Here is a 13,166-nt window from a genome sequence, read left to right as displayed (position 1 = left end):
GTAGGTCAAGTGTACTCCATCACTGGTAAAGTTTTCAAGCTCACGAGTTTGAAGTTGTGTTTTATATGAGCACATATCCCCGCCCAGTCCAGGCTCACTCTGACCAATGCGAAGACAGGCGCGCAGCACTGCTGACCAAACAAGGACAGAGGGCGGGATTTACCGGACCAGACAACTGATGGGACAGCCTGTGGGCGTGGCCAAACATGAATGCGCTCATTCATAAAAATGGAGAATTACTACATTCCAAAGCGGACCTGGCTTTAGGGTTGTTTATTTATGTAGGTATGAAGTGAGAAAAATGTTTTTAATATTCACATTCGCAAAGGTTCCTCAAATAAATAAAAATACATTTAAAAAATCAACTACAATGCTAACTTAATGCTTACTTCTTGTAAACAACTGGAAATTAACCTAATAGATTTTTTTACATTCATCTAAATATTAGGTTTGTATTATATTGACTGTTATATAATACATTTCTGCTGATCTCGTGATGGATTTGTTCCATATTCTGTAAAGTGCCACAGCCCACTCTAGAAGTCCGGGAAACAATATTGCTGATTCACATCAATTCATCATTCAGCAGTAAATAGAGCAAGGTTATCTAATGTTGCACTTTATTATTAGGATCTGTGGTAGTGGTTATGATGGTATGTCCGCCTTTGACAGATATTCTAATTACAACCCATATTACGATAATTTCACATGCAATTTAACTCATATTACCCTGTCGTTGGGCACCAGCATCACTGTATCCCAGCTCTCCTATAGACTGGAGCAGGGACAGGTGGAAGCAGTCAGTGACATTCTGGGTTTGTGGTTTTCACTGAGGAGAGCTTTGGGGAGGTGAGGGAGGATAATCTTCTTGTCATCCCCACAAAGTTGCACACAGGAAAGGAGTGATCCTGAGCTGAAGCACTGAACCCACGGAGCGAATCATCACATGTTTTTGTTGGAGTGCCTCTGTGCCACTTTAATCAGACTCCCGAAGTAACCCGTGGGCTACTATAAATGATTATAATAACATATAGCCGACAATGTATAACACCCAAGCGTGGAGTAAAGGAGGAGTTGCTTAAAGGATGAATCAATTCAGCTGCATCAATTGTCAATCACTGCAAGGATTTGATGATCCTTAATAGTAAAGGGCTATACTGAACAAAGACACATGCACAAATTAATGTAAATCTCAATTTCCCTCATACATTTTCATCCACTCACACAAATTCACAAGGCTTGCATGGGGTAAAAAGTCTTGCTAACGGGGCCCTTAGATTAAAACAAACAAGTGAACTCTTGAAACAGATTTTTGTTCATCAAGCTTATTGTTTCCATCCAGTCCATCTTTCTGTCAAAATAAAGTTTACATCGATCGTCTCATTATTATAAGCTTAACCTGAATAAAATTATGTATCCAAATCACTTTGTGGATACAACTTTGGCCATTAGATCCTTGTACCAGCAGCATAAGACTTCTGTTCTATTTTTTAAGCAATTCGCTCCATCTCCATTGCCTCTGAATGTGTGGTTTGGTACAAAGGGCCATCAGCAAGGTTCTTCTGTGAGTCCATCAGAATCAAGCTTTGAAATCCTTGAAGGACTTTGCATATCAATATAAGGTAAAAACATTTTGTTTAGTAAAATGTGCCTTTCTTTTGTATAAGACCTATTTGTTATCGATAACAAGCTTTGGCAATAAAAAGCTGCCCTCAGCACTGACCTTTACATTCTGAACTGACAGCAAGCGGCATCTCGTAATGGTTCAAGTGACAAATGTCTGAGACCCTCCCGGTTATTAAAATGTCATGGCTAACCGTCGTACAGCAGGAAAAGCTGAGCAGAGGCAGCTGAACTTCAAAGGCGCCCAGTGAAGGAAGGGGAGTGAGGTATGGAGAAATATTACCGCTAATGGAATAACAGTGCCGCCTTGCAAATGTGAGTTGTAAAGAACAGGGAGGAGCAATGGCAGGTGCAGAGAGTTTGTTTAGTAAATATCAGGCCGCACCTGTCCCAACACTTCCCGGAGGAACCTTCTTTAAACCATCCAGAGTCAGAATAGTAACTATAATGTTGTTGCCATTAAATCATCTCTATTTATATAGCACTTTTCCACCTACATTAGGAACCGCTCACCCATTCAAGTCAAGGCAACTTTGTTCATAACGCGCATTTCGTACACAAGGCAACTCAATGTGCATTCAGACTCTGGAGGAAAGGTGAGTGCCCAAGGACACAACGACAGCCGGGACTCGAACCGCCAACCTCTTGGTAGGATGTAAGTCATACGCACTGTATGCATAGTAGCCGATGAGCAGGCATCTGTAAAGCACAATAACAACAAGCAATGATTAACAAAGTAAACAAATTATGAGAGCAGGGGGGCAAGGATCTTGCGCTCAAAGCTATTTTAAAATACAGAACAGGAACTCCTTTGTTTGTTTTCCAAACAAAAGTGCATAGGGCATATGTGGCTACCAGAGGAGCAGAGAGAGGAATATGAGAGGGGTTATACACACACACACGATACATCATTGTTTTAAATCTTGAGACACATCAGTCAGGGAGAGAGATAAAGCAGTAATGTTGGTTTGATTTGCTCCAATATCATCCACCATGGTGTACCACTAATACCTGTGAGAGGCCATGAGTGGGTGACGTCCTGTGGTCACAAGGGTCACTTTTAGACCAATTAATCATATATCTTTCAGGTTTAAAAAGACAAAACAAAGGAAACGCATGGTGTCAGAGATGACATGCAAACTCCAATATACACAAGGGCTACCCACTGCAGCATTCAAGGACATAATTAAATATGCACACATGTAAGTCGTGTTGCCCATGCAACAAAATAACACAGTTCTGGTGTACTTATGCATTATTCGCCAGTAAACTTTCTTTTTTATTGCAGTATCCAAGTTAGAGAGGGAAACAAATGCTAAATCACAAATCATTGAAGAACACGCCTCTACAACTCCAGATCATTTCCACACTTCTGCTGAGACGTTTCGCCCTTCACTGTTTTTATAAGTGGTTGTCATATAATCCAAGGGTGTTTTCTGCAATACCACTGTAGTGCCCAAAAGGATCCTTCAATAGGCCGTCTATGTTATTTCAAAAACTTTAAAAGCCTGAAAAAGACATATTTACAAAGGACCTCTATTGTCCAGCTTGTATATCTACAGGCAGACAATGTAAAACATGGCCTTACAAGCTAATGGCTTAACCAGTTAGCTCAGAGAGTGAAAAGGTGAAGAGGTTAGCGGCAGCACTTGGGCTTCACAGCTAGAACAGGTTCGATCCCCACCTGGACGGTTTGCATGTTCTCCCGAAGCCTATACTGTAGTTTTCCGCCGGGTATTCCCGTTTCCCCTACCACTACAAACATGTACAATCGTCCAGAAAGCATGAGAGTGTGAGTGAGTGGTTGGTGGTGTAATGTATGAACATGCTTGTGAGCATGATGGATGAAATTAGCTCATGGCTTCAGTTCAAAGTGGCATGTTTAAAATCTTGAGTTTCATGAATGTTCATGAACACGTAATAATACACAAAATAATACTTACTGTACTTGCTCATTATGTATCATAATATTCCTTCATATTTCCTCAAAATAGTGTTCAAGTTAGAGACCAAGAAATGTTGGTATAAAAGAAAAGACATATCATAGCAATGTGTTTACTAGCAACCTGTGCCTCGAGTTTTGCATGTATCAACACATACAGTAAATGTACATATTTGGCACAAACTAAACACTGCGTGACATGTGAGCCCTCCCTGAAGTGTTTTGATTACAGCTTGGATCCACATATTTCACTCCCAACATCCCGCTCATTCATCTTCATTTGCATCTCCATGTTTATACCTCAAACTTCTGATGAAAGTTGCAAGGCTCTCATTTTAATTTCTATTTTAACACTTTGGCTGCATCCATGTGTCTTCTGCATTACTGTAATCATAATGTATTGAGACAGCCAGAATTATGTCAATTATAGGCCAGCACTAAAATTAGACATATAAAACCAGATGACAGGCGTGAGAACAGAGACACACAGGATATAGTTTCATGGTAAAATAAAAAATAATCAACCATCATCATGTTCCAAGTACTGCAGTTTCTGTCTTGTTTACCTCCAGCTTACTGTCATTATAAAGTTTACACATATGGGACACAATTCAAAGCTGGCATTCTCACGCACCTATTCATCTGTCCAGCTGTTTTGAAACATCAGCCTCTTGATTTAGCGACTGCTGATTCTCAAAGACTGTGTTGTGTTCGCGATAGTACTTGTGGGAGTTAAACACCCCTGCAGGAGAAGAGGTGCTGGGACCACAACAGTGATAGTGTTACCAATAATGGTACAATACAATACAACACAATACAATACAATGATACAATACAATACAATACAATACAATACAATACAATACAATACAATACAATACAATACAATACAATACAATGCAATACAATGATACAATACTATATAAACCATTACAGGCAGGTTTTATGGAACTGGGCACCGTGTGAAGTGCGGGAGAGTCATTCAGCTGCTTGTGCAGAGCAACACACTGACACAGCCCAGCATATGTGCTGCAGCTTTAATGACTAGGCCAAGGGTCTGTGTTGGGGTTGGGATCTGGGGGGACATTTTACACAACAAGATTATACAAATTATTATCATCAGAGCTATGAAATGATATCTCTCAGAGGTAAAAACACATTTTGGTATACCAAATGAAATTAAAAACACTGAAGAGTTTACTTTTTACAAAGTTTACTATATGTAAATTAGGTAGATTTCTCATGCACCACTGTATTTGAAGGCTAATTACTAGTTTAAATTTGGAGCCAGTAATAACTTAACACCATTTATTCTATACTTCAAGTACATTGACAGCATTGTAACATTCATTGCTGCAAAAGCATCATAGCAGTGCATAGGAGTCGACATGTAGCAAACGTTTTACAAGGCATGGCTTCTTTGATATCAGAGATGTAGGTGGCTCAGGTTTAACAGTGACAGCAGGTCTATGAGGTATGCTAAAACCTCAGAAGGTATTTGACAAGTTTCTGAGGGTCGTTATATGGAGAAGACACACTTCAGCCTGCGTCACACAGCAGCACTTCCTCCTGACCTTTACTCCACTGACGGCAGTCTCACACGCAGCTCCGGGCTCCTTACCGGCTCAAAGGGCACTGGGTCACCTGTACCTGTCCATCATTCCATACACTAATGCTGCTTCCTTCACCCACCACCTAAGGCAAGGTCACACCCGCCCCCAGACCCCAGCCTTCTTCTTCTGCATCTGCCCTCCCCTCACCTCCTGGATATCACAGAACTCACCTTGTTCCAGCCATCGCCTCCTTTCCACCAGAAGCCCTCAAACATCCCAGGTATCCTAGCAATTTCCGGTGCTGTGTTTATTTGGGGGGAGGTGGGCTAGGGGCAGAGGGGGCTTGAAAAGAGGAGCCTCACTCACAAACAGTTTGGGCTGCGTCTGAGAGTAAACATGCACTGGAGGTGTAGCCAGGCGAGCGGTAAGCAGCACTGAGACCGGAGTGTTCTGGTGCATGGGACACAGAGAGGGGCTCTGTTAGACCCCAACGGCCACAGGCTAATAAACACCCCACCCCTCACCTGTGCTGTCCACTGCACACTGCCCACTAGTGGGGAAAAGATGCCTGAGATAAAGCTAAAAAACCTTCCAATAACACAAAACAAAGTAATATGTACAGCTGTCGATTGCTGCCTCCTATAGACAACCCAAAATGTTCACTCCCCCATCACTGACAGAACCCACATAAATAATTTCCTGCTTTGTTGTAACACTTTTACAGGTTACTGGATCCATTGGATTATTCTGTTGATGCAGGTTTATTATAAAGGGGAGTTATCTCTCTGGCAGCAGGTGAAGAACATATTTGAGAGTTGGACGGACTGCCACAACCTGAAATGCATCACCAGAAATAATTTCTGGTGGTGCATGAAATGAGGGAATCAGCCTTCCAAGTCTTTAAGTCAATAAACAAGCTTTGGCATATTTTATTTCTAATTATATTGAATATCACCCAATATTGACATTGAGAGTGGAGACAGTTCTTTGCCTATCTCTGATTCCAGCTTTTGTGCTGAAGAACTCTCACTATGGTCCAAACCGCATTACAAAAAGTTCCAAAACAAATTGATATTGTTTTCTAATGCTTATCTAATGTCCACAAAGGCCTGAAAATATATAAATGTAACATATGCTTCATAAATTGAAATAAATAAAAATAAGACCTAAACATTAAACCAAGTAAATATTATATTAATAGGCCTTGTATATTTCGGTTTATACAGTATAACTTAAAAACAAAAAAACTATAACTATAACTTGTTTAATTGTGCTTGGTAATAACACATGAGACACACGCATGTGTCTGGACTCTAGCCACTGACATATTTTAAGGCTCTGTTGTCCTGCATTCACTCTCACAAACACACTCATTCAAACCTTCAGTACCCTGAAGGAAAGGTGAGTGAAGGTGTGCCTTGCCCATGGATACAACAAATCAAAACGGTCAACCTTTTAGTGGGCGAATGCTCTGCCACTAAGCCACTGCCACCTTGTTATCAACATCTGAGCAGATTATTGAGGAGTAGGCTCACAAACGTACATTATGGGGGACCAAAACTGCCAAAAATAATCAATCAATCAAATGAATAAATATATTGGCGAATAATTAATACAATATCACTGAAAATGCTGAACTAAAACCTTTTTTTTTTAAATCAACATCCAAATTTGGCTTAACATTTAAAAAAAAAATGCTGCTTAAATGCTGAAGTAAAAATATGTATAACAGTTATTAAACGTCTCTCTTTAGACGTATACGTAATAACTATTATATATACTACTGTATACTTTTACTTCAGCCTTTAGGCAGCAAAACAAAAAATGATAGGACTTTATTTGTTAATGTTAACCCAAAAATAGCTGTTAAGTATAATATTTTTATTTCAGCGTTGACAGCGATACTAATTATTCGCCAATATATTTCTTTTTTGATTTATTCGTTATTTTGGCACTTTTGTGTGTTCCCATTTTCACACGTCCACAGCTCGTTGCACTTCCTCCCGGCCCCTGAAGAGGGCGCTCCTCGTAGCGCTGTACAGTACACACTGACAGAAAGCTGCTCTGGCCCTTTTTCTTTCTGAGTACAGATCTCAGGCGGAAGTGCTGCAGTAGTCCGCGAGGCCGAGAGCAGCGGCAACTTTACAACAAGGTAAACACTTTCAAGCTTAACGCTACCGACTACATTACGGTAAAAAATCATTTGGAGCTTTAAACTCTGCTGTAAACCCGGCGTGTCACTAAATTACGCGAATGTGCGGCTGCGGGAGGAGGTGTTGCGCGGTGTGAGGGCAGGAAGAGGAGGACGTAGAGGGCAAAGCGAGACGTAACGTAGGTTAATGGAGGAGAGGAGACTGGGGGGCGACTCTGACCCAGTTGGCACACATTTGGAGAAGTTGTGACAGAGTATTGCATTTGATAAGCGACTGAATGCGGTACGATGTCGTGATTTGGCCGCGGCAGAGCCAATAAATGTGCTTTTCTCGCAATACAACATGGTGGCTTCTGCTCCTACCTTGACCTCATGTAACTTGTGGCGGTACAAACGGTTGACAAACGGTTCTGTGAAAGAGTAACTAAAACACCAGTAGAGCCTGTGATCTGAAGTCGGTGCAAACCACTGCCATCTGCAACATCAAGGCTGAAAAGAATGCCATGTACAATGTTTATGTTTACCTTTACCTGGAATATGATATCAAAGAATATGCAACTCCCCACAATCCACAATAGAGTTCGGTAAAGTCTACAGTTACCATGGAGATCGGCCATCTTTGCAGCTGTTGACATACATTTCCATTGACTAACATTAGCTAAAAACAGTTTATAAAAAACAGTGGAGAAAATAGCCGTGGAACAGCTCTGTTAGCTGCTGAGTTACTGCTGGTAAACACATCTAACTCACTGTGGTGTCCAAGTGTTTTAATGTGAACAATAACTCCAGTATTTTAACTTCTAAAATCTCCATTAGTTTACAATTGCTGCTAATAATGCCATAATGCTTAGCGGTATGACGTCACATTCCCGAACTGTATACCACAACTCTACTTGACATGTGCTTTTTCAGACCTATTGTTGCTTTCTAAGCTCTAATAGCCTTTGTACTGAACAGTCTGTACAGTTAACTAGTTTAGCCTTGTTTACACAAAAGTTCGCAGCCCTACAGGAAGCACCCGGCCTCCCTGCCAGTAAACATGCTCTTACATAAGTGACCCGCTCACTGACTGTACACTGAAGATTTTGTGTGGCCCCCTGCCTTGACTTTGGCTAGTGCACTAAATTATCTTCTTATGTGGCTGGTCTTCCCAAAATAGTATCTTGTTAACCCTTTTAACAGAACATTTGAAGCATTTGTTATTACCACGAAGGAGTGAATACTATGGAGTCATTTTGTTTCAGAGTAGCTTGTAAATGTTATGTTTCTTTGGTATAGGTTTCTATCAATTTTCTAATGTCTTTTTGTAGTAAAATCTCCCTCTTCCACTCACAGATGGCTCAGAGACTACTGTTCCGCAGAGTTTGGACGGTCGCTACAAGAGAACTCCGTCAGAGTCCAGCCCCCACAGCCGCTGTCGCTTCATCATCTTTCTGCACTTCATTTCAGCCCTCCTCAAACCGTGGCTCCTTCTTGACACCTTCTCGCACTCTACCTCCTTCCCTTCATCTCACCCCACACAGACTAGTGTCCTTCAATGTCCAGGACCATGACGACTTCACAGACAGAGTTATCAACAGCGAACTGCCCGTTTTAGTCGACTTTCATGCACAGTAAGTGTCATAGCAGGCTAGGAAGTTGGGAACAAGAATATTAAATGTAGAGCAAATTACACACACACACGATAGAATTGCTTGGTGAGTGGTCGATTAAAGACAATGTTTTATGAACAAATGAGCAATAAATGTTTTTCTGGGTTATAAAACCTACATTGTTATTGACTAGAAGAACTGCATTTATTTAAAACATTAAACCTTGCTTAGGGAACTGCTTTTCTCTGTACTGTATTGCACAATACCCGTCTCATGTAAATCAAATAACACTGTTTATAAAGCTAATCTTTTCTTGCCATTCTGTTTAGGTGGTGTGGTCCTTGTAAAATCCTTGGTCCAAGGTTGGAGAAAGCAATTGCGAAACAGGAAGGCAAGGTTACCATGGCTAAAGTTGACATCGATGACCACACAGACCTAGCTATCGAATATGGTGTAAGTAATTGTATCGTATGTGAAAGAGATAATATATTACATCAAATTCCCTTAAAAAATTCTTCATGTCTGTGTCCAGGTCTCTGCTGTCCCGACGGTAATCGCGATACGAGGAGGTGATGTTGTCGCCCAGTTTGTAGGAATCAAAGATGAGGACCAACTAGACTCCTTTGTCAGCACAGTCATTGGACAGTAAACCTGCAGCCTCCTCCAGGAGCAAAGTAATACGTTCTTTCACAGTTCGTGAATTCTGGGCCTACATAGTGTTTGTATTAGGATTTGTGTGTATGCATACATGTAGAAACATAAATGTGTATTTTAAAGGCACACTGCGTAACATTCTGGATGATACTGGCCATCTACGGTAGACACAGGAAATGCTATTTATGCTGTGGGTAATTAAAATGTGTCTGCCTTTAGTCAACATCTCCATGGCGATGAGCTGGAGACGCCCCGCTCCCAGTAAAGTTACAGTCAGGTCTTAGGAAAGGTGAGCCGTTTACATCGTTTGTTCATTTCTTTAGGTATTTTTTAACAATACAGATATATGTCATGAAATAAATGCTTGTATTTTATTGTATTTATTGGGTAAAATGTTACGTGGTGTGGCTTTAACAAATGTAAACTGGTAAAAGTCTAACAAAGCTCTCAAGCACAATCCTGCCTCATCACATGTTTTAATGTGTTTATTTGAATATCCAAGTCAAAACTCAAGACAGAACTCTTTGTTGGCATTGAGAGCTTTGTTTTTCTTTCCGATTTTGACAGCGTAATATTTTGCATTCATTTATCTCTTTTACACACAAATCTTAGTACAAAATACGCATATAATTTTGCCACGATAGCTGGCCCTTTTCAGCATTGTTATCTCTGCTGTTGTGTTTATTCCCCTACGGCACGGTCAACTTCCCGCCATTTTTAGCTTGTTCTGTTCGTAGAAATCGTTGCCGCAACTTTATTGACGACCTGTGAACACACACCCATCCCTTGACACACGGCTTCATCTGTTTAACAATGCGCCTTTTTGTCCAGTGACGGGTGTGTTACAGTTATACATCTTTATTGTTATTAAAACTGAGAGCTGCTGATGCCTGTGTGCTGTAATAGTCTATCTATGTCATGAGGGATATAGTTTTAGAAAGGTGAACTGACTATTGAATGACGCGTTACGTGTAGTACCTGTTTCTTACACACGGTGGTGGCGTTTTTCCATCATAGAGCCATTCTTTGACGTTTTATACACCAATATGCCTACTAATGTGAGAGTGTATGCTTGTATGTGTGTGCCTCTGTAAGGTGGGACTACAGTGTGAAAAGCTTATGTCAAAGAAGTTTAATTTAGTTTAATAATTCATTCTTTATGTACAAAACATTACCAAGTGAAGTAATAAAGTGTGGGGAAATAATTTGTTTCTGTATCTTGTATTTTTCATACAAAATGTTCACCTTTTACATCTGCAGAAATATTAATTTTAGATAAATATATATTATGTTGAGGGGAATGTGTTTATAACTTCTAAACACTGCTTCCATGCTTCAGACATTAAAAGTCACTACCCACTCATTACTCAGAAGTTGTTAAACGCCCACTAAACCACACTTTACTCTGTCATTTACTGCTCTTTTGTCATCTCTTTGGCTCGAATATCACCACCTCTTTGTCCCTGAAGCTCCAATCTCAGATCTTCAGCCAGAAATGCATGTCACAGCTGGCTATGCAGATACCTTTAAAGCCAAATGCATATAAATATATATAACTGGCAGGGTAAAGGGCACGGAAACCTTTCAAAATGACACCTGCGGGCACGCACCGAAAGACAGGATGTAAGTGTAAAAGAAAACTTGCTGAGAGCGACTGGGCAACGATATGATTCACACAATCAATGAGACACTAGACAAATAGGATTACATTTCAAACCATTCATTTTTGTACTTCAAATAAAGTAAATAAATAGAGGTTATGCAGGTGATGTCACAACATGGCCACAATAACAAAACGAGTGTCAATTCTCCACTGTCATTGTTTGTTTTGACACCGACTTTACTGGGTGCATTTAGGTGAGAATGAAAATGAAGTTCTCAAGCAGAGCTGCACTCCACTGCTCTGAACTGTTTTGTCACCAGTTTCTACCAGTAATAATAGCCGTTATTCTTCATGTGTCATTGCACTTGTGAGTTCAAATGGGGCTGACGTGTTAAAAGGCAGTTTAGTTCCTCCAGTTGTCGTCATTCTGTCTGTGATGTTCTCTTCTCTCTCATTCTGTGTGTAAAAGCATTCCCAGTCGTTTGCCTCCTTCACAACATGCCCTCACTCATCCCACTTCTGACGGAATAACAGTGAGCGCATCCCTTCTGCTTATCAGACATAACCTCACATGTCCCATCTGAGCTCCCGTAGGGCTGCGGTGAGTGCTCAGTAGCAATGTACATTATAGGGGGGAATTCCATTGGCATTACATAATCAGGTCAGGTGTGAGTGAAACAAAAGTGGGTCGAATGGGTAACTGGCACAGATGTCCCAGGGTTTGGGGATCAGAGGAATTCCTGCATAGTTCAGTGATGTCTGGGGCCTTGACGAAAGCACCTTTTTTTAATGCTCAGCTTTTGTGAAGTGCCAACTCAAGGGATGTTCTAGGACTCAGTTTGGACAATGGGTGCAGGCCATAAAAAAAAACAGCTTGTCCTTGGAAAAAAAAAATAGGTGCTATGAAACCAAAAGAATACGAAGGCATAATACAACTCTTTAAACAAGTGAATTTCTCCTTTGTGAGATCAATAAAGTCCTATCTTATCTCAACAATGAGCAGCATCAGCATACATTACAAATAAGTCCTCTTTATTGCGTAAGACTGCACTTAAGTAAATGATACAATACTGTATCATAATTTATTGGTGGTGAATCCCATGTCGAGAGCAGGGCCCAGGGGTCAAATGTGACCCTATAATCATCCACCCTCTATATTGGTTCAAATTATCAAATGATTATTCAACCAAATTATCATTATTGCAATATTACGTGACGCAATATATCGCAATGTTGCTGAGGTCTTCCACCTGACAGATTGTTACGTTATGAGATATGACAATGTTTTCTTATATTGTGCAGCCCTAATGCTATCGATGTGTTGCTATGGGTTCCCTCTCAAGCATCATACAAAAACATGGATATTATTAAGGAGATCTGGTGACTCTTATTTGAGCTGGTGTATGCCAGTGTGTACCAATGAGTCTAATTACTCAGGAACAATATAGCCTAGGGGCCATAGTTTCTAGGATAACCTTGACTAACCAGCTCTGACCTATTGAATTTAATTAAATGTATTTGATCAGGGACAATGCACAAAAGACATTAGTTAAAAAAGAACAGATGTCACATGCCAGGTTATAGCACCACTCATTGTCCCTGGGCAGATTCATAAAATGTATGCAGAAGCTGTATAGTTTATTCTTGACGTAACAAGAATAAGCATAAGAACTAACTAACTGCATTATTATTCACAGGAGCTCATAATAATGATATTGCCCCACAGCTCCATTTTTCTTTGTTTACAGGTTGTGTTCTGTGACATAATATTCTAAAGAGCCTAGGTTAAAATTAAAATAGAAATGGTGGCAGCTAAACTTTCCATGTTGGTAACTACATTAACTATCGGGCCTATGAACATGAAACAAAAAATGGCCCAAAGTTCAACATCTCTGTCAGCTCAAATGAACTGCGCTCAGCTCATATGAACTGACAATAAGCAATTGATTTTGGCATATTGAAAGCACATTCAGCCATAAGATTAATATAGTAGGTTCAACATTTGTGGATTTGTTCTGTTTTGACATTTCTTTTGAAAACTATGACT

The 13,166-nt window shown here is 40.3% G+C and overlaps 1 protein-coding gene across 1 annotated transcript; it reads left to right on the top strand.

The window, feature by feature from the left end:
- The first annotated feature begins 7,165 nt into the window (after nt 1-7,165).
- Nucleotides 7,166-10,710, top strand: txn2 (thioredoxin 2). Its single transcript, XM_079565017.1, has 4 exons — nt 7,166-7,270; nt 8,606-8,883; nt 9,192-9,315; nt 9,395-10,710. The coding sequence occupies exons 2-4, from the start codon at nt 8,606-8,608 to the stop codon at nt 9,509-9,511; spliced, it is 519 nt and encodes a 172-aa protein (XP_079421143.1). The 5' UTR covers nt 7,166-7,270; the 3' UTR covers nt 9,512-10,710.
- Nucleotides 10,711-13,166: the final 2,456 nt, after the last annotated feature.

This window comes from Gobius niger (assembly GCF_951799975.1).
Source record: "Gobius niger genome assembly, chromosome: 10".
In the NCBI taxonomy this organism is placed as follows: domain Eukaryota; kingdom Metazoa; phylum Chordata; class Actinopteri; order Gobiiformes; family Gobiidae; genus Gobius; species Gobius niger.
Note: the sequence above shows the minus strand (reverse complement) of the source record. Positions and strands in the feature narration are given on the sequence as shown.